This window comes from Camellia sinensis, chromosome 3, assembly GCF_055761805.1.
Source record: "Camellia sinensis isolate YWXY chromosome 3, ASM5576180v1, whole genome shotgun sequence".
Lineage (NCBI taxonomy): Eukaryota > Viridiplantae > Streptophyta > Magnoliopsida > Ericales > Theaceae > Camellia > Camellia sinensis.
The window spans coordinates 23392431-23414943 of NC_138963.1; the positions used below are offsets into that span (position 1 = coordinate 23392431).

Below are 22513 nucleotides of genomic sequence, written 5' to 3' on the forward strand. Positions count from 1 at the left end.
ACATCCTAGAATATCATGGAGAAGCCTACCATATACTACACTAGTATAGGGAATTCTAGAAGGTAGTAGAAAGGTAGTTGTCCTAGATATTTCTATGGAGGGTTCTAGAGGAAAGCTTGTAGCCCTTGGATCAAAATGATCCTAGCCATCCGTTGAGGAGGAGGATGGCTATGTAAAGGGGAGGGGTCTCATTTGTAAGGGATCCAAGAAAGGAGCCAAGAGAGGAGATCCAAGAGAGCTCTAAGAGTGAAACACTTGTGAGTGTGAGAGCCTTGTAAAGCTTTGTACACAACTATACTTGTATAGTGAATACATTCTTCCACCTAAACTTTGTGTTTTAGTTAGTGTGGTCGAGTGGGGAAGGCTGACTTAGGTGCGACCAAGTGGGTTGATAAGCATCTAAGGCCGCATAGTTGGCTTGGAAAATCCAAGGCCGTGACACAAGGAGCCAAGATGGAATTGGAAGAGTATAACAAATCTGCAGCAATGGAGGAGGAAAACAACAACAACCCACAACAGTAAAAAGCAAGCTTAAATATTGATGAAGGAGGCTCTACTTCTGTCAATGTGTTCAAAACTAATTCTTTTTGTGTTAACATCTGTTAACTACTACTGACCCCCCGGACATGTTATCATCGTTGATTTTTACTTTTTTTTGGCCATTTGAATGTTGAATTTGTAGTTCAATATTGAATTAGTATGATGATTCAAAGTAGTTTGCAAAATCAACGAAGTTGTGTTTTCCAAACATTCCAACTTGTGTGTTGAATTAATTTGATGATTCAGATCAAAGTAGTTCCCAAATCAATAAAATTGTTAAAATACTCACTTCAGTTATTGCAAGATGTTGTTCTATGCTGTGGAAGGTGATTTTAAATGTTAATGTATGGATAAAGTTATATTTGAACTTTCAAATTTTAGAAATTCATTACTTCAAAATATTTTGACACTACTAATCAAGCACTAGATTTTTTTCATTACTCAAATTTTCAGTTTTATATAGCTCTTAACTGATTGTTTTTGTTTCATCCTTGGGAGGATGCTACGTGATTGCTAAGAAAGTAAATGCCCAGCCCCCATTTCAGTTTAGTTTATCTTTCCAATTTGTTAAATAGGAAAGCTTTAGCTGAACTCCATACACTTCTAATCTCCTACTCCTTGGCTTTGTTCTAAAGCATCTCAGAAGAATAACTTGTCTATTGTTCTCAGTTCTTGTTGCCTCTAGCTTCACAAAATGCATTTGCTTTTCTATGTTTTCTTTTGCATGTCACCTATTCATCTTGTTACCTTTATTTCTGACTGCATAACATTCTCGTGACAAAGCATAGTTGGACCTTTTTTCCGTAATTGATATGGACATTTGAAGAATGAAGTTCATATGATGCTTTTAGATATAATTCTCTCTTTCACCACTTGCTTGAGACATAATATTTTTATTTCTGTCAATTGAACATTCCAACTTGTAAAAGAATCTTCCAAGGAATGTCCAGACTACTATACAACAAAAGCCAAGACAATTCTTTTCGTGTTAACATCTGTTAACTACTACTTTCCAAGGAATGTTCAAACTATATAACAAAAGCTAAGTCAAATCTTTCCTATGCTTTGGGTCTTTTGCATATATCTAAAGAGTTATCAACATTAAAATTGCAGATTTGCCTTGTTCAATCTGATGCCAACCAAGAAAAACTCACAACTAAAAACTCATCATTTAGGCTTATAAATTTAGATTTTTCAGTAAGTGTATGGACACAACCATATAAAAATATGGGTTCCACACTCTAATAATATGCACAGCAAGATTATGTCATTTTTCATTGTTTTAGTTGTTCATTTTTCCACTATTTTCTCTAGTATTTTAAATTTGAAATTAACTCAAATTTTTATTTTTTCTTAATGTTGCTTTAGAAATTCACTATTTTGAGTTTTCTCTAGTATTTCCACTATTTTGAAATTAACTCATTTCTTGTGACTCTTGAAATGGGTGAATTGTGTGGTGAATTTATGAATCTAAATGATGTGAGTTTTTTGATTCCATGTATCTTTAGGAAGAAATAGTTGTGGATGTAGTGGTGGGTGTCCAAACAATTATCATGTAGAGCATTTTTAATGGAGTAGTTAAAATTGTGGGTTAATTAATAAAAAAATAATAAAAGTAAAACTCAATTTTGTGTGTTAAGAGCATCTGTAACATTTATTCTTTTTTGTTTTCATCAAATTTGAGTAAAAAATTCATTTGATATCGAGCGTTCTAATAAAAAAAATTCTTTTTCGTCAAACTACTGGTCAATCGGGAGGATGTTTGGCCCGTGGACTGGTTAGTGTAAATTTACGGAAACTCTTAAGCTAGTTGTCCAGTATATGATTCTAACAGCTATCACTTGTGGTGAAAAATGTTATGAACCATTTTGATAAGAAAAATTGTGGCATATTGTGATGTATATTACTAATGTTATGAACCATTATGGTTGGTTTGTTTCCCAAGAAAATTCGGTAATTTACTTTTGTGATTGTTATTTGGTCTTTCATATTTGATGGTGCTGATGTGAGAAAAGATAAGTGGTTAGAAAAAAAAATTATTTTCTTTTTTGCTAATAGTTGAAGCTGTTATGCTCATTACATGCTATAGAGCACATCTCTGCATTTTATTTTCTTTGTCTATGTGCATGCGGGTGCATATGTACTGTTATGATGCCTTCTGTTAGTTTGATACCAAAATGTTTTCTCTTAATAAAATAGACACTGTTTCTTTGTTGTCTTAATTTTTTTGGTGAAACTACTGAGGGGGGAAAAAGACAATAGAAGTGTTAATGTGAAACTAGTCCTTGCTACTTAACTATGAACCAGTGATTTGGGAATATGGCATCATTTATGTGCAGTTGCTTACTTACATATGTCACTTGTTCTTGAAATGCAGAAAAGAGCAAGATATTCATGTAGCCTCTCAGCTTTTTATGCTTATGGACTCCAACAAACCCACATCAAGATCTGTGCCACAGGTGGTTGTGGTGGCATCTACTGATAGGTTAGTATTGCACTCCTATTGTCTTTAAGACCATCTGTTTCTTGGATATTTCAATAACATTTTATTATAAGTTTTATTTTTTATGTTCATGTGTCTCATGCATTATGCAAATCCATGTTAACCTTGCATTCATGCTGCTGTCGTCAACGCCTCCCACCACTATTACGACCTTCTCTATCTGCCAAACCTCCCACCACCGGTCTTTCTCTCTACAAAAATTCACCTCCAAACTTTTCCAGGTAACATAGAACCCACCTCCAAACTTTTGCAGTGCAACAAAAAAACATTGTGTTTTGTTTCTTTCAATGGAAAATTTATATTTGAATATCCTCATGGCCTCTTCAACTTATCCTTACCCCTTATCCCCTGGTGGTTGCATGCTTGCACTCATCCATAGTAAAAAGAGAGACATACATGTTTCATAGTTTTATATATGTAACTGAAATTTAATAAGAAGGAAACTCAAAGCAACTGAAAACACTAACGGATTGTAAAGGGATAGACATAACAAGGGAAGAAACCAATTTTTTGTTTTACTTATTTTCTCTTTATTGAAGGCTGTGAAGTAAATATTGTATATAACCTTTTGGTGTCCTGTTCTTGTGAGGTAGCGTATCTTTCATCTCTGTTGGAGTTACCAATCCAATTTAGAGACAAAAACCATAGCTAATTCCTTCAATATTTTCAAATTGAGCACTGTCATTTTTGGATCTTATTGCTTTGCATCATTTATCAGATCCTTAGAATTTTAGCCTTAAATTTAACATATATTATGAGGTTTATTCTTGCCTTCTGGTTTACATGTACAAAGAGCGGATGCAACTGACCCTACACTTAGAAGGTCAGGGCGTTTTGACACTGAGATTGAAGTTACAACCCCTAATGAAGATGAACGATTTTAAATACTTAAGGTAAATTGAATTTTCAAGAGTTTTTGTGTGGAAATTGTTCTATAGCACCCCTCACCTTTGGATAACTGTTACTGTTACTCAGCCCAACGCTGAATTTATGAAGGCAATAATGCTCTTTTCTTATAACATTTTGCAGCTCTATACAAAGAAGTTTCCTTTGGATCCCAGCGTTGACTTGCGATCCATAGCTGCTTCTTGCAATGGCTATGTTGGGGCTGATTTAGAAGCTTTGTGTCGCGAGGCTGCCATGTCTGTAGTAAGAAAATCTTCAGATGCAAATGAGGAAGCTGGTATGCGTAGCTTAACAATGGATGACTGGAAGTATGCAAGATCTGTCGTTGGTCCAAGCATAACAAGGGGTGTTACTGTGGAAATTCCCAAGGTTTCTTGGGAGGATATTGGAGGATTAAAAAATTTAAAGGTTTTTGTGAACATTACACAATCAGTTGAGGCTGAAACTCTTACTGACCCCTGACAGTGTCTCTATATGTGGTACAGAAAAAGCTCCAGCAAGCTGTTAAGTGGCCTTTAAAACATTCTGCTGCATTTTCAAGGCTTGGAGTATCACCTGTTTGTGGGATTCTTCTTCACGGACGTCCAGGGTGCTCAAAAACCACCCTTGCCCAAGCTTCTTTTTTTTCCTTGAGGTTTGATCATCTTTCATTAATTTCAGCAAGATAAGGTTAAGAGCATAAAAATTTAACATAATTATAAATTTTAAGATGCGTTGTGAAAACCTTGCGGGTAGTTCAAAGGATGGATACTGTTGTATGTTACTTCACTCAAAATTGGAGCCAAACGTTTATCAAAGTCATAAAAGCTCTGGCTGAAAACTTCTTCAAAACTACTTGTAACAAGTGGAATAGTCATCTCAAATGGGGAGTGGAATATTAGGTTATAAAAATTTAACCTTGTTAAGGAAAATAGGGCAAAGAAGAAGAATTTTTTTTTGGATATCTTGGGATTAGGTAGGATTTGTTAAATAATCATGTTTTGCCTGGATAGAAGCCATTCAGGAATGTTTCCAGTCGATATTGCCAGATTGCTTTTAGGCGGTGGTATCTTTTCTCTCAGAACCTACTGAATAAAATTAATAATTGAGACAAGTTTCAGCGTTAAACTAGTAGTTTTGAAGACTTTGTGTACTGAATTTTTAATGAAAATTTTAGGTTATTTTTTTCTTTGATCAGCCAAAAAAAAAAAAAATGAGATCAAATTTGTCCATTAAAATGAAAAATAAAAGTCACAGTCCATTGCATGCCTTGAAAAGCGGCTCTTTGATTAAAATTTTGTACAGTTGCATGTCTTGAAAATTTATGAATGATGAATCAGTGGTGCAGAATTATATTCAATGTATGTTGGAGAAGGTGAAGCTTTGTTGCATAATACGTTCCGGAGGGCTCGCCTTGCGGCACCAAGCATAATTTTCTTTGATGAGGCAGATGTTGTTGCTGCCAAACGGTTAGTGTTCTATTTTCATTTGGTTTAGTCCTTCATTTTGTCAATTAAAACTTAATGTGACTCATCTGTTACATATAATTGTAGCCTCCCTTTAATTTCTCTTGTCAAGTTCATGAAAATGTAGCAGCAAGAACAAAAATTTTCTTCTTATTTTTTTGACAAGGTATAAGTATGTACATATGATTGTATAATTAAATATATGTATGCTTGTCCTTCTGAGTCACATTACAGCTGATAAATGAATAGAAAGAGGAATGCACTTCCAAGATCACGCATCTTTGTTCTCTACATTGAGGCTTGTCTTCCCCACCACCTTGAAATAATGATTTTGTTTCATTATGGTTCTACTTTTTTGCTTTGTTTTGTTCCTTTTCTACCTTTCAATGACAGAGGAGGCAAATCAAGCAGCAACATTGCCGTAGGAGAGAGGCTTCTATCTACCTTGCTAACAGAAATGGATGGTTTAGAACTGACAAAAGTAAGCATTAAACTTCATAAATTATTTTGATAGCTATTAATTTGAATCATCATCATGAGAGAGAAATTAAAGATAAGATTTTAAAAACTTCACTTGATATCTGCTGATTTCTTTCTTAGGGAATTCTTGTTTTAGCAGCTACAAATCGCCCTCTTGCAATTGATGCTGCTCTTATGCGGCCTGGACACTTTGATCTGGTAACAATTTTGGCTAAGCACTTGTCCATTGCTCCTTGTTCTTGTGCCTTTTGGATGTCCTTTCTAGCTAGCAGATAAGCAATGCTAGCCCTTGAACTAGGTTTTTTTTTTTTTTGTAGAGTTCATGTATAATTATTACTGTGGATTGCTTGACTTTTTCCTTTTATAGATGTCTAACATATATTTGTTTTGGGGGAATAATTAATATATTTATTTTTACATCCAAGTCAGGTGAGCAAAACAAAAAGTAAATAGTTAGCTCGTTGCCAAAAGTCCTGGTAATTTCTGTTCTATGAAATTGTAGGTCCTTTATGTGCCACCACCAGATTTAGAAGCTTGATACAAGATACTTAGCGTACAGACACGTAACATGAAAGTGAGCAACGATGTTGATCTCAAACAAATAGCAGAGGATACTGAGCTATTCACAGGGGCGGAGTTGGAGGGCCTATGCAGGGAAGCTGGAATTGTAGCTCTGAGAGAAGACATATCTGCTAGTTTTGTGTGTAATCGTCACTTCCAGACTGTCTAGAAGTCATTGAAGCCAGCCCTAATGAGAGAAGAAGTCAATTCGTATTCATCATTCATGAAGAACCCATCTCTGATATCTTCTGGCTCATCCAAAGCCAGTGCTAAACAGAACAGCAAGCACACTACGAGTTTGTTGGGTTCAGTGAACTAGCAACAACATAAAGAATTTGCTGATGCGTTATCGCATAACCGGCGAGCCTCTCAAAGCAATTCTACTAAAAAACTTCACTATTAGGAGCTTTATGTGTCAAATCTAAGTTCATCCTGAAAAGGATATTGTGGATGCTTTTCTTTTCTTTCCTGTTTTTTTAATATTTATTTCAGTGGTTGGAAATAATCAAATTAAAAGGAATACTCCTAGTTTATGCACTTTTCTGATCAATTTTGATGGAAAGTTACACTGTTAGGAGCTGTAGGTGTCAAATTTACTTATTCTTGACAAGTTTACTCTGACTAGGATATTATGGACACTTGTTTTTCTATACCGGTTGTGGGAAATTATCAAATTAGAAGGAATGCTCCAAGTTTTGGCAATTTTCAGAAAAATTCTGATGGACTTCTTTGTTTTTTATTTTTTACGTCTGACTTGCAGGTGTGTGCGGTTTTTGAACCATCATTTTGGAACTCTGCCTGCTGCAATGTGAAAACATCTCAGATGTGTTTTTGATGATTCGGCTGCTCTCGTGATTACTTGTTTGGATCGGACCTTGGTCTCTGTCTCATGGTTTTGAGAGCATCGGTGGTGGCGGAAGCTGTTAACTTGGGTTGTGAAGGGGTTTCATTGGAAGAATGCAAAGGCTTTGGGTGTGCTTCAATCCAAAAGGACTGGAAAAGTGTAGGATTTAAAAGATCGTATGGCTGTGTTTTGATTGATCTTTAATCTGGATTGTTTTTGGCCTAATTATTGTATTAAAAACATCTCCTTGAATACCCTAATTTGTGGAAGTTGGGAATTTTTTTTTTTTTTTGGTACTAGAATATCGGCTAATTCAATTTAAGTTTGATGAGTTTTAAAATCATACTAATTGAATCATATACACATCTATGTAAAGATATCGTGTAGTTAACTTTAGTTGTAAATTGTTTGTGAACCAAAAAAATCGAGAGAAAAAAAAGAGAGATAGAGAAGGGAATTACATATTAGTTGTGGCTTTTGGGGGGCAAGAATTTATAATTCAGTGGAAAGATTTTGAAAATTATATGATAGTGTCATGTTTAAAAATATTTCAAGTTAATGGAATTTAAAATTTGTAGGACAAATTTGCTCTCTATTTTTGTAGTGTAAATTACACTCACCTCGAATGAAATTAATACAAATGGTGAGTATCTATTGAAGTAAATAAAATAAATAAATATTTTAATTTTATATAGATGAAAATATTTTTTTTATACGAGTAACGAATTATTAAAAAAAATTAATGTAATTGTTATATAAATTAAAACTTCAAAGCAGTCCAGTATAATTTTATTAAACGTTTGTGATTAATTGTATTTTCTTCAAATCTTTAGAAAATGTGTATTTTAATCTTTGGGTAAATTATACTATGCCCTTTTTATATTTGACCATGTTTCCACTTTAAGTTTTCTTTTCCTTACTTGACTTTTTATGTTTTAAGTTTTTTTCAATTTATTTTAAAAAAACTAACTTATTTTTAAAATTAAACAGAAAATAACAAATTGACAGTCATGTGAAATAAAAATATTTTATTTTATTATAACTTACACATGTGACAAAAACTCAAATCCTAATATAAAAATATATTTTTTATGTCATGCGGCAATTAATGTGATATTTTTTGTCTAATTTTGAATAAAAGTTAATTTAGGAGTAAATTGAGAAAAACGTAAAATATAAAAAGTCAAAGTCGAAAAAAAAATTCAAAGGGCCAAAGTGAAAAATATCAAATATAACGGGGCAAAGTGTAAAAACACTATATATATATATAATTTTTTGTGTCTGTGTTTTTTTTGTCTTCCGGATACCAACTGTCTAAGGGTTTTGTTTATTATAAGTTTCTTCTACTCCACTCCTCTTCCCCCACCATTGTAGCCTCTACATATTTTGTCCATTGTTCATTACATACACAGACACACCACCATATATATATATATATATATATATATTCCCTCATCTTCCACTGCTAGCTTTCAAAGATAACCTTCAATGGCTCCTCTCGGAAGCAAAAACTCCATACAGAGTAATAATCAACCTAACCTGCACGGGAAAGAAATAAACCTTCTCGTATAATTCTGTTGATCAAGTCTGTGTTCCTCCGTACGACGTCGCTGTACTCCCTGAAAACACAAACGTGAGCTAGCTGGCGGGCGTGTGTCGGATACCTCTCCGATGCCTAAGTCAGCGAAATAGACAAATAGACAAAAGCTCTGTGTATTCGAGAATCAAAGTTGTGTTACCTCTCCATATGTGATGTTATGAGCTTTTATAAGTTCCGTTTGGCACAATCTAAGTAGGACTCTTACTCCTCCATATAGAGTCCTCCTAGGAATCACATTCCTGAAAGATAATGCTTATCTTTCAACACCCCCCTCACTGCTTAAACCAAGTGAAATGGTTTTACCACGGTTGGATGTCAATACGACCGAGCTAACATGACCATGCTAAAGCCGCAGACTAGACCGAGCTCCAGCTAGCTTGGTTCTTCCTTTCACTGCGTGTACCTCGGTTCGACATACTCCAACCAGGCTGTTGAGATCATACTAACCATACTGAGCTAGGACCGAACTAACCCATAGCATGGTTCTGAGGAAGGCTCAACATACTTTGGCTCAATATGGTATGACCGGGCTAACTGTTACCACACCGACCGTGGTGACCGAGCTAACCACCAAGCTCTTCTGGACCGGGATAACTGCAAGGCTCCTCTGGACCGAGCTAACACTTGCGATCCACTTGCTAAGCTCTTTTTACCGCGGCTAACACCTTTACCTCGGCTGACACCTTTACCTCGGCTGATATCTTTACCTCGGCTAACATTGCGGTCAACCAAGTTACTTCGGCTCTTCTCTCTATTTGACTACCTTTCTTGGTAGCTCGGCCATAGCGTTAACCGCCACTAGGAAGTAGTTAAGTCCCGTGGCTAGGTCTCATAGCTAGGCCTCGTAGCTAGGTCCAATAACTTGGTCCCGTAGCTAGGTCTTGTAGCTCGGTCTCGTAGCTAGGTCCTGTAGCTAGGTCCAACAGCTTGGTTCTGTAGCTAGGTCCTAAAAACATCTTTGACCGCCACTCCAACCTAGCTCGGCCAAATTTGGCTACACAAATTACCCTCTCAATTGCCCCTTAATTCCATCTGCGTAGCATGATTTGGGATTACCTGTTAACAGTCGAGCTAAAAACTTCAGCCCTTTAACCGAGCAATAACTTAGAGTGAAACCAACTCCTTGACTTAGTCAAAACCGAACTAAGAATGTCGCACCATAAGCTTCAACCGAGCTACGAATCCCTCGTTCCACTTAGCCGAGCGAGGACTCCATTTATTTCGCCTTTGTTTCTTTTAGGACGGTCCAACGATTCGTGCTTAATATTTTTCCTTTTCACTTTGCAGACTGACTAGGTTGGCCAGGCACACTTTTGCACGCTCAACCGTAATACTATATTTTGCAATGTGAGGCTGCCAAAGACCTCTTCTTCAAGTGTGGGTGGAAAGCAGCTATGGCGCAACTCGGTCATAGCCAAGAGACCGAGGTCTTCCTAAACCCTCCTCCATATTTTATACCGAGCTCCATGGTGGATTATGCAAATGTCATTCAGCAAAAATTTCTTCAAGCTGAGGAAGGTGATGCATCCCAAGAGCCTGATAACAACGCCCAGCTCGGTCGCCAGTCCATCTCTCCAACTCCAGTGGTCTCCATCCCCCTTACCTGTTATGTCTGATGCAGTGCCTTTGACCGAGCTCAACCAAAGTGTGCTTGCCATAACCGAGTTACCTTTAGGTGAAGCCAGGGTTGAATTGGACGCCGATTTAGATGACCTCTTTGCATGACCATGTACTTTCTTTTTTTTGGATGCTAACTTTGGAAGCTTTTATAACCGGGCTAAGTTCCCAACTATTGGACCTTTTTCTTGCTTTTGAATGAAAAAACCTTTCATGTTTCTGTTCGGTCTGTGCCATATCTGCATTCATTTTGTACAGAGATTAACATTTTCTTGCTGAGATAACTATCTCGGTCTTACTCTTGCAATATAATTATAGCTGCCAATCACTCTTTAGCCGAGATCCCTACCTCGGCTGAAGAGTACTAAAAGTTGGCTTAGTCCAGCCAACCACTCTTCAGCCGATATCCTTACTTCAGCTGAAGAGTACTAAAAGTTGGTTTAATCCAGCCAACTACGCTTCAGCCGATATCCTTACCTCGGCGGAAGAGTACTAAGAGTTGGTTTAATCTAGCCAACCTCTAGATTTGGTTTTTCCAGCCAACCCAGAGTAAAGTGCTTGGTTATTCCGACCAAACGTTTTCCAGCCTGGATCCTTATCCCGGGCTTAGGAGGAGTGTTGGTTTTTCCAGCCAACCTTTAGATTGGTTTTTCCAGCTAACCTAAAGTAAAGTGTTTGGTTATTCCGACCAAACGTCCTGCAGCCTGGATCCTTATCCTGGGCTTAGGAGAGCTAAATGTTGGTTACTCCGGCCAACATAGAGCTAAGCATTTGGTTATTCCTACCAAACTTCTTGATTGCCCCCCAAGTCGGGCAAAGACTTGTTGGTCAAACCTGCCAACTTCCTGCAGCCTAGATATCCTTATCTCGGCTTAGGAGAGCTAAATGTTGGTTATTCCGGCCAACATAGAGCTAAGCGTTTGGTTATTCCTGCCAAACTTCTTGTTTGCCCCCCAAGTCGGGCAAAGACTTGTTAGTCAAACCTGCCAACTTCCTGCAGCCTAGATATCCTTATTTCGGCTTAGGAGAGGTAAGTGTTGGTTTTTCCAGCCAACTCTGCTTTTAATGCCCCTAGCTCGCTAAAACAACTTTTACAAAAGAAAACAATCTATGCTGAAAAGGAAACTACTTGTTTTGTTGAGGAAAAGAAAAATTACAAGTACTCTATAGGAAAGCTAAAAATAAAATAATTTGAGATTGGCAGTGTTCCACGGCCTGGGGATGACCTTGCTATCTCCATCTTCCAAGTGGTATGCCCCTCTTCCTGCTAATCAACCACTTCGTATGGTCCTTCCCATTTGGGCCCTAGTCTTGCCATCTCTGGGTGCCAAAGTGTTTTTCATTACTTTGCGCAGCACCCAATCTCCAATCTTAAATTGCCTTTTATTCAGCTGTCTTGCCAACATCTGTGAACAACTCCTTGCTCTCAAGTTCTTCCACTAGCTGTACATATCCTTTGGCAGCGCGGCTGCCATTTGCTGTGACGAAGCATTGTTTGGACATAATTTGGTCTCCAAAGACCTCTTCAATTACCCCGGCTTCGTTGGGGAACCGCAATACTTGATGGTAGGTTGAAGCTACCGATCGCATGGCGTACAACCATGTCCTTCCCAATATTATGTTGTAAGAGGAAGGGACTTTCAATACCCATAATTCCACTTGTTTTGTCATGGTTCCTGCCTTGACTGGGAGGATTATCTTGCCCACTAGCCACTCTGGCATTGAGTTGAATTCGATCAGGGGAGATGTTGCAGGTGTCAAGTCTTTGTCCTCCAGTTTCAATTGTTTGAAGGTTTCGTAATACATTACCTCACATAAGCTTCCTTGGTCGATCAAAATCCGTTTGATCTCGAAATTCCTGACGCGTAGAGTGACGACTAGTGCATCATTGTGAGGGCAGTATATCATTGCTAAGTCTTTGTCTGAAAAAGATATGACATTTGTGGGTTCTGTTCTCCCCTTTTTGATGGTAGGTTGTGCACTTAGTACCTCCCTTAAGTGCTCAGCCTTTTTGATCATCCCCTTGAGCTCACATACTCGCTCAGGTTCAAATACTCCATGTATTACATTTATTACACCTTGAGGTGGGCGTCGACCGGCATCCCATTTGGGTTGTTGTGGTTCTAGGGGGCTAGTCGTGTCCCTCCTTCTATGTATTGGTCCAGGTGCCCAGCTGCCACTAACTCCTCCAAATACTGCTTTAATGGTGTGCAATTTTCAGTGTGGTGCCCCTTTTCATCATGGAAGGTGCACCACGACCTCTCGTCATAGTCTCTTTGCGCTTCTCCCAGTTTAGCAGGCCATCGGACGAAAGGTTCATTGCGAATCTCGCTGAGAATCTGATAGATCGGTTTTTTGAACACCGTGGTAATGGCAATGCGGACTCTCAACCTTCTTTTGTCTTGGTCCTCTCCGTTGTCCCGCCTGCCTCGCCTGTTTCTGCTTAGACGTTCCACCGCATTGACTTTTGCCGTAGTCTTTTTATCTGGTATTGCGGTTGTACCAGATTTTGCTTTAGCGCGGTTGTCATCTTCCTCCACGCGAATATGTTGGTGTACTCTCTCCATCAAGGCTTCCATCGTATAGGGTGGCGTCATGGTGATTGAGTCCCTCAACCTGTTTCCGACTGGAAGACCTCTTTTGTATTGTGCGATAGCGAGATTGGTGGGGCAATCCCCAATCTGGTTGAAGGTCTCCCAGTAGCGACTGTTGTAGGATCTTATCGTCTCCTTGTCGCCCATGTCAATGGAGAGAAGCTGGTCAATCTCCACTGGCGTTTTGGTGTTTGTTTTGAACCTTGTTACGAACGCCTCTGCCAATTGTGCCCAGGAGGCGATGCTGCCTTCTGGTAGCCTTTCGAACCAAGTTAAACCTAGGTCGCCAAGGCTAGATGGGAATAGGATGCACATCAAAGCTTCGTTCTGCCGGTATACTGCTATAACCTGACGAAAGTGGCTTAGGTGCATGTAAGGGTCTGTCTTCCCTTCGTACGTGGTAAATTTAGGCTGGATGAAGCCTGAGGGTAATGGTGGGTTCTTAATCGCCAGAATGAACGGCGAGCTATGTAGTCTTGCCAACGCTTTATCTGTTGGTTCGTAGGTAAGGTGCGGTATTGGCATTCCAACCTTGACGCTTCCATGTGTCCGAGGAGCCAACCGCTGAAGGGCTGAAACTCTGTGTGGGTCGCGTGCCCTAGCATCCTCCTTCTGTCGCACCCTTTCTTCAAGCACAGTCTGTAAGTCGGACGATCTAGGCAACTCCGTTTGCCTGGATGATCTTTGGTACGTGTGTGAGGGCCGATGGGTACTTCCCTCAGTGTAAGACCTCAATGATCTCGTTCTCTCAAACCTGGAGTAACGAGTTCTGGAAGTCCTTGATTGAGTGTCGCTTGTCCTGAGGCTTCTACCCTCTGCTTGCGATGGCGTGATATGCCCACCACGATCTTCTGAGTGGCGAGGAGGCGTATTGCCTTTGCGCCCTTCTCCTGTCGCCACCCCTTTTTTGTTGATCTGGCGTTTCATGGCCTCCATGTCCGCCACTATCTTCCTTATTACTTCATCTTGCCCTTTTATACGATCCTCCAGAGCTTGAGGGTCGATTCTTCGCCTTTGCTTTTCAGGAGTTTGTGAGTGAGCTTGTATCCCTCCGGGGATTCTGTCGCTGGGGCTCTAAGTCCGCCATAGGAGGGATAGAGGGCAATCCTTCGCGCCTCCCACCCCCCTCTGGGGTTTGTCCGTCGATGGCGGATTGTGGCAAATCTTCGTTGTGCGCCATTCAATGAGGGAAACTTGATCAAGAGGTTTTGTTCTTTGTCTGATATTCCCACAGATGGTGCCAATTGTACGGAAAAGAAATAAACCTTCTCGTATAATTCTGTTGATCAAGTCTGCGTTCCTCCGTACAATGTCGTTGTACTCCTTGAAAACACAACGGAGAGGTATCCGGCACACACCTGCCGGCTAGCTCACGTTTGTGTTTTCAGGGAGTACAGCGACGTCGTACGGAGGAACGCAGACTTGATCAACAGAATTATACGAGAAGGTTTATTTCTTTCCCGTACATAACCGAAATCTATCCAATGATTACACCAACTCAGACTTCTTCTCCAAGTTCCAATTTCTATCTATTCTATTTATGTGTGTGTGTGTATATATATATGTATGCATGTATGTTGATATGATTGTACTCGTAATTCACCATACAGGAAGCAGAGGATTGCGCAGTAGAGAAAATCTCTACCAATTACCGTTGGTATTTTCTTAATGTTTAAATACTTTTGTTTTCTTATTCTTTTTAGGTATATAGTTCCTTTTAGTCCTTGTTATAATGGGTTGTGATCGCTTTCTATGCAATGATTATTAACCTTTTAGTTCATAGGAATTGTTTTTTAATTTTGAAAGGATACACAGACTTTTTTGTTGATTTTTTTTCGTTTAATGATTTTTATTTTTTTTAATTTTCAAAAAGCTTTAGACTTTAGGTTCTACTTGACTAGACGAATAGGAAAGTAAAATCAAATTTGGAAAAAAGTCTGCTAAAGAGGTGCATCCCATCATACTGAAACACAATTTAGTACTTAACTATATGATTCAATTCTGTATATGTAGAATTACTCTTTGATAATAGTACTCGTTAAACAAATGACGATTCAAGTGTCATGTTACCTAGAGAAGCATTGATAAAAAGGCTCGCTCCTTGATGGCATTGGCATGTAACTCTGCTAGCAATCCTTGGGGGTGGAAATTATCTTTAGGTTTCCTTATTTCACTCAGATTCAGTGCAACCCTTTCACTTAAAAAATGAAAGATTGCTTGCTAATTATTTCAGCGCTATTTTGGATGTTGGCTGAGTAAATATTTGGTTACCTTAGGGATGAAATACTTGATATCTTGTCAAATTTTTGTTAAATAAAATTAAAGACCTATTATGAGTAGCAATTCTATTTCTCAACATCATTTTCCAATAATTTTATTCCAGATTCTCTTGTATACTAATTTTACATCACTTAATTCATGGAGGCAAACAGTTTAGAAACATTTATATAAGCTACCTACCCTTCAAATTTTTGTTGAAATATGCAGTAAAACCTAGAGATTATGGAGATAATTAAAGATATTTGAAAACTTGTGCTTTTTGAATTATATGAACAATTTAAAATTTATTATGTTGTATGATGAATTTATTATTTCATTTGTTGGTATGGTGTCTTACCTTTGGTTTATTATTTAAATGCAGATTTGCTTATAATGTTATTGATATTTCCCTAGCTGAAAAACGACTTGTGGAGGAGGTCGAGAGTAATGACATACTGATAATAGTTGGTGAAACTGGAAGCGGAAAAACAACACGTGAAGTGGAATATAATGTAAGCTGGAGGTCAAGAGTATTTTTATGATATTCTTTTCTAATTTCCTTTAGAACAACATGTAAGAATGTTCTCTAGTGGAATATAATGTATGGTGTTCCTTTGTGATTCCTCATATAGATGTTTGGTTGGAACTTAATATTTAACATGTCCTCTTTAGTAGGTGTCTTTACGTGATAATGTACTCTTCAATATGAATTTCGATGCATTTGGAGCAAAGTAGGCTTTGGGCTTTATGCATGCTTTAGGCTCTTATCTAGGTAGTGTATGATATCAAACAAGCGATGGATCATTTTGCCTGCTCAAGATAAAAGGCTATTAGGGGCAAAGTAGGCTTCAACACTTCATATTGCTTACAAAGAGGTTTACTGTTGAATCTTTATTGTCACAATTTCTTAGTTGGGGTTTTACGCCAGGACCTTCAACTTGGGGGACAAATATAAAAAGGGTTTACTCTTCCTTACAGTTGATCTTCCCCTTGTTTATTCTCTAACCTTTTACTCTTATATGGGCCAATTTTTCTAGAGTTGCCACAGTTTTTGTTTAATGCGGGATTCTGTCATGATGGGAAGAGTGTATTCAATTTGGAAATGAAGTATTCACTACATATTTTTCCCTTTCTGGTCAGGCACAAATTGCAACAAAGTGCTTCTCAAGTCTAGAGGGAGACCATCTGATTTTCACAAATAGTTTGTGAAAGGTGTTTTTTTTAGCAGTGGCAGTCATAGAGGGAAGTGAGTGGGAATCATAAAACAAGACTTTTGTGTACACATCTCCACACAGTTAGCAGGGTGAAAAAGCCTAAACACATATACAAAGGGCTTTCCACCCTGCACATCCTTCACTCTAATCCTAATAAAACTTAAAATCATTTTAAGAGCCTATAAATCCAAAAAACACACCAGATTTTATCTATAAATAAAAATTAGGGACCCACAACCATTTGGAGGTCCAAGAAAGAAGTATCAAAAAAAGAAAAAGAAAACAAGTACTGGTATAAATCCCTCCAAGAAACAGACACTAGACCCCGCTACAATAATGTGACACACAAGAGGTGAGAAATTAGCTACTGTTTGCTATAACATGGCTTTCCAAGAACTGCTATATATCCCGGAGGCTGCATCAGATACCAGTATTCTTGTTAAGATCACAAGCAATTTCGACCAACAAACTCCAAAGAAAGCTCTGTTCACAAGGACAACATTAGCCAATCATATCACATTTCCCACCTTGGGGCAATAGACCACTCATTAGAAGACTCGTCAGAATGCTTTTGTTTTGGTATGCCACATATCCTATTTGAACAGTCTCTCATAGTGTGTTTCTGACTTGCTTGAGACAAGGAACAATATGCAAAATGATGGCTTAATAATTGAAGAAAAAAAATATATATTGACATTTTGTTTTGTTTTTAGTTTTTGTTCTTCTTTTTTTAATTATTATTTATTATTATTATATATAGTTGTGGTTGTGAATATGAGTATATGAACATATGGATCTAATTGAGTGTTTTTTTTTATGCATTCTCTGTTATCTTAATTTAGACCTTGTTGCTGTCTACAACCGTATCATGGTCATATTGATGCATACAAATAGATTTGTTTTAGATTTTATGAAGGTTTTTATTTTTCATTTCAAAAAGGTTTGTTGATCTATAGATCAATGTAGTATATAGTTTATCAAGTGTCCATTTTTCTTTGTCTTTCTAAACCTTTGAGAATCTTAAGGATGGTTCTCAGAAATTCCTAAGTTTTGCAACCTCAGTCTGATGCTATTGCTCTACACTTGTTTGTTAAAAAAATATATGGTTTAATTTGATCTGAAATGTTTTTTGTTGTTAACTTTTTTTACTTATTTTTTTATTTTTTTGCAGAATTCACGAAGGTTGTTCATACAGCAATTGAATTGGTGGTGATGGGATTTGTAGGCTTCTTCATGAAACTAATCTTTATCTGATTTGGTTTAGGTAATATTTGTCTTTAATCCTATGTCTCATTGATTTTCAAAGATTAAACTTTGTTTACAGATGGAATGATTGGAATGGCTGAAAATGTTAAGTTTAGTAATCGGGGAAGATTACTTGAGATTGAGAAATATGAAGAAAGAAAAGGCTGCATGTTCTTAGGGAAAAAGGGCCACTCTTTATCTTAATAGTTTTGGAACTAGTGTTAAAATGTTGAAACTTCCTTTTGGATCATTTGCTCTGCTACTGCTGAGGGTTGTTCTCTATTTTGGTTTGATCACTTCTAGTTTGGTTTGTTCCTTATTTTGAAGGACGACATTTGGGGGAAAAATTTGAAAACAGCCCCCAAACAACCCTGAGATCATCACGGTCACCTCGGACTAGATTAAACAAACTTGTAAGAGCAAGCGGCGCATCGATAGGACGCACAGTTAGATATTTAGACCAAAAAATGTGATAAGAAAGGCGAAAACGGGCCGTTTGGGGGCGAAAATTGGAAACAGGCCCCAAACAGCCCCAAGATAATCACGGTCACCTCGGCATAGATTAAACAAACTTGTGAGAGCAAGCGGCATGTCGATAGGATGCACGGTTAGCTATTTAGACCAAAACATGTGATTAAAATGGTGAAAATGGGCCGTTTGAGGCAAAAAATTGGAAACAGCCTCGAAATACCCTCGAGATCACAACGGTCACCTCAGCCTAGATTAAACAAACTTGTGAGAGCAACCGGTGTGTCGGTAGGACTCACGGTTAGATATTTAGACCAAAAAATGTGATAAAAAAGGCAAAAACAAATGGATGAAGAAGTGACTTAATATTGTGCTTGTAACATTGGATTACAATAACTAAATCTTTTTGCGAGAACTTTAGGTGTTTCGTCCAATCTGCTAGAGTCAGAGTAGCCTAAGAGAACCAATTCTTGTGATGAATAGATATTTGTAAAAAAGGTTAGACAAACTAAAGGAAAAAGTAACATTCACTATGCCTGGTTACCACTTTTCAAAAACACTTTTTAGAAAATTCTACTTTCTTATTTTTCGTATTTTTTTGTTTTTACTGAATTTTTTTAATATTTTAAGCAATTTTTTAAATTTTTAGACATACCTAACATAAATATACCTAAAAAGCATTTTTGGAAGGATTATATATTTTTGGATAATATGCAGGACTAATTGGCACTATAAGCATTTTTGGAAGGATTATATATTTTTGGATAAATGTGTATGGAAAATATTTCGATAGACTAGTAGTTATATTTTTGGATGGGTGTATATGGAAAATATTTGGGTACACTACTAGTTATATTTTTTGATAGATGCGCATGGATACAAATTTAAACCATAATAACAAGTACTTGTTATGTTTTAAATTTTTATGCTAGTCAAGACGTGAATCGAAATTTTAATTGGAGGAATATGTACTTTGAAATTACTTGTGGATGGAAACTTATAATAGTTGTTGCCTTTTATTAAATAGGTTTAGGATTGGATGATTTATGTATTTGTTGAATGCTCATGATTCAAATACTTTGTAAGTATGAATGATTCTTTTAATTACAGATTATATTGAATGGATTGGATGGAATATTTGTCTTCAATTACAGGTTTATTTTGTTGGATGTTGGCGGCCAAAATGTTGGCAACTAACATGTTTGGTCGTGGAATGTGACTTTTGGCAGCTAATCTATTGGTCGTGGATTGTGACTTTTGGCGACTAACATCTTTGGTCGTGGATTGTGACAATTGGCGACTAACATGTTTGGTCGGGAATATGTCACTTTTCGTGACTAAAGTGTAAAGTGTGGAACAAGGTGGGCTTGGCATTAGACGAGTTAGGGAGGTCAATGATAGCACATTAATTAAGTGCTGGTGGAGATTTGGGGTTGATAAGGAAGCTTTGGGGAGGAGGGTAATCTGTAGCAATTACAACCTGGAGTTGGATAGCTAGATTCCATCATTTAGATCTAGTAGCAGGTATTCTTGTGTATGGAAAGACATCATATCTTTAGCAGATTGCAGAAGCAGTTTAATGGAATTCTTTTTGAACAACCTGATTATAAAGGTCGATGATGGATCTAGAGTCTAGTTTTGGAAAGACAAATGGTGTTTGAATGTGTGTTTGGAAAAAGAGTTCCCTGTTCTTTTTAGATTGGTAGTTGACAAAGAAGAATCATTCAGATCAATGTATGAGAAAAGAGATGGTTCATCCAATTGGATATTCAATTTCCGAAGGAAGCTGTTTGACTGGGAGTATAGGAAGGTTTCCAGACTCACTGATTTGGTTTTGGCTTCTCCTAACATCAGTTTTGATCAAACTGATATGCTATCTTGGGTTGCCACAAACTTAGGTGTGTTTTCAGTACTGTCTATATACCAATTTTTTGAACACTCTTTTGGTCCATATCTGTTAACCAACAAGTTTGTATGGATTAAGTGCCTCCCACCCAAATTTCAATTTTTCTATTGGCTTTTTTGGAAAAAGAAAGTTAAAACCTCTGCCTTTCTCCATAGAATTGGTGTACTACCTGCTAGTGCCTCAACACTCTATATATTTTGTAAAAAGGAGATTAAATTAGTGAATCATTTACTGTTGTACTGCCCATTTGCTTGGAGTGTATGGTCTCATATGTTGAGTTGGTGGGATTTACAAGGGGTTTTCCCAGGAACAATTGATAACTTATTACTATGGTGGGATGGTGTTAGTCTAAACAAGAGGGAGAGAAAGATTTGGAGAGCTATTCCTCCTACTGTGTTATAGTCTTTATGGAAACATAGAAATGATTGTGTGTTCAATAATTCTTCACCAAATCTACCTGAATTATGTGAAGAGGTCAAGACTAGAATTGCTATTTGGTTAAAACCAATCCTCAAGGAGTATCACTTTATTGTTCATGATTTTATTTCTAATCTTAGAGGCATCAGATATTGTTTGGGTGGAGTATGCATTAGTGGAGGTTGAGATGACCTTGAGTCTTTGAAGTGTGGCCCGGAGCTTGGTGCTGTTTTCTGGTGTGTTCTACTATGTATTGTTGTGGTTTGGCCTTGATTTCTCTAGAGTGTGGTTTGCATTGGTGTGAGGTCTTCTAGGCTTATAAGGAGGCAACCTTGCTACTGGGTGGGAAGATTGGGCTCAAGGACTGGGGTTTATGAACTGTTGCTGGTGTTGTATGATGTTGCTACTGTTTTATGGTAAAGGTATGTGTCTAAGGTCTACTAAAAGACTTGGTGAAAGGTTGTTGATCTGGTCTGGTCTGTTCAGAGGATTGGTCTGGTCTATTTTTGGCCTACTGTATGCTACTGGTTTGTTTGATTGGTCTAGTCTGTGCAGGAGGCATCTGTGCAGCTGGAAAGGAGTTGAAATGTTGATGCACTGGTTTTTGCTCTGTTAATGATGGTTTTGTTGTTTTGTTTTTTGTTCTTCTCATTCCTTTAGTTCCTTTTGATTGATTCTCACCAATCTTTGGTCAAGTGTTTGCAAATGATTGTACTTCCATAGCGGTGCCAACCTAGTTGGGATTGTTAAGGTTAGTGTTGATGCTCTTTGCACTTCCCACTTTGTTGATGTAAGCTTTTGCATGTATTGTTTTCTTCATCAATAAAGTTTCATTTTGCTGATCAAAAAAAAAAAAAAAAAAAAAAAGAGTGGTGTTACATCCCCTAATAATATATCATCTCTATATTGACCTCTAATGAGATGGAAGAGAGAGATAGAGAGCGGAGGAATGAGGAGTGTGAGTCCCTCTTCATATGGTCATTCCATGTCATTGTGGGTGGATTAGGAATGCTCAATTAGAGCTTTCAAATATTTTTCTTATAATAATAATAAGGAGAAAAGGAAAGAGAAAAACATGGCACACCATATCTACTTTCATTCTTATGCAGTGTTTTGTCAAACTTAATAATTTTGGGTTGAAAATCTACCAATTCTTTGAGAAATATTTTCTAAATGATTTACCGATTTTATATAATTCTACTAACAAATAGATTTGGTAAAAAATCAATTGAAAATTGTAACGCCCTCAAAATAAACCTATAATTCAAACATTCATGATATAAGAAATTGACAATATATTCAAGAGGATAAGGTGTACATCTATTTATCAGAGTATTTATCACAAAAGTATTACATATTGACAATAAAAGTAAATGCCCTACGGGCTTACAACTTTCCAAGCCAACACTTGGTTACAAAAAAAAAGTACTAACTCATATACATTAAGCCCTCGGCTTGAATTTACATGTAATACACAAAAAGGTAAACAACAAAAAGGGATCTTCAGCCTCTAAGCCTCCCAAGCTATGTCCTTGGAGGTGGCATATCACCTGAACCTGAAAATGATGTCCCATATAGGGTGAGCCAATGCCCAGTAGAGATATACTAAACCAAGTATGAGAAATAACTAAAACAATAGCATTTGATATATGGTTGACACTTATAAACCAACTTACAACACTTTTCAATTCAACATCAAGTACATCCATTTTTCATTTCAGTTTCCTTCACTTATACAGTTTCAATTCATAATTATGGCTCAGAACCTGGCCAAACAATTCAATGAGACTTTAACACATATTAAAACACTTCCATACTTCACAATTCACATGAGAATATACCTCATATTAAAACACTTCCATATTTCAAGTGATACACAGATTTGCTATATCAGTGGAGTCCATCCCCTATCTC

The 22513-nt window shown here is 37.4% G+C and overlaps 1 protein-coding gene across 1 annotated transcript; it reads left to right on the forward strand.

The window, feature by feature from the left end:
- Positions 1-15: 15 nt before the first annotated feature.
- On the forward strand, positions 16-6754 carry LOC114294315 (cell division control protein 48 homolog B). Its single transcript, XM_082917883.1, is given in 9 exon segments — positions 16-62; positions 2918-3025; positions 3837-3936; positions 4073-4357; positions 4435-4583; positions 5269-5397; positions 5788-5875; positions 5995-6072; positions 6377-6754. Coding segments are annotated over 9 exon segments (1362 nt in total).
- The last annotated feature ends 15759 nt before the right edge of the window (positions 6755-22513 follow it).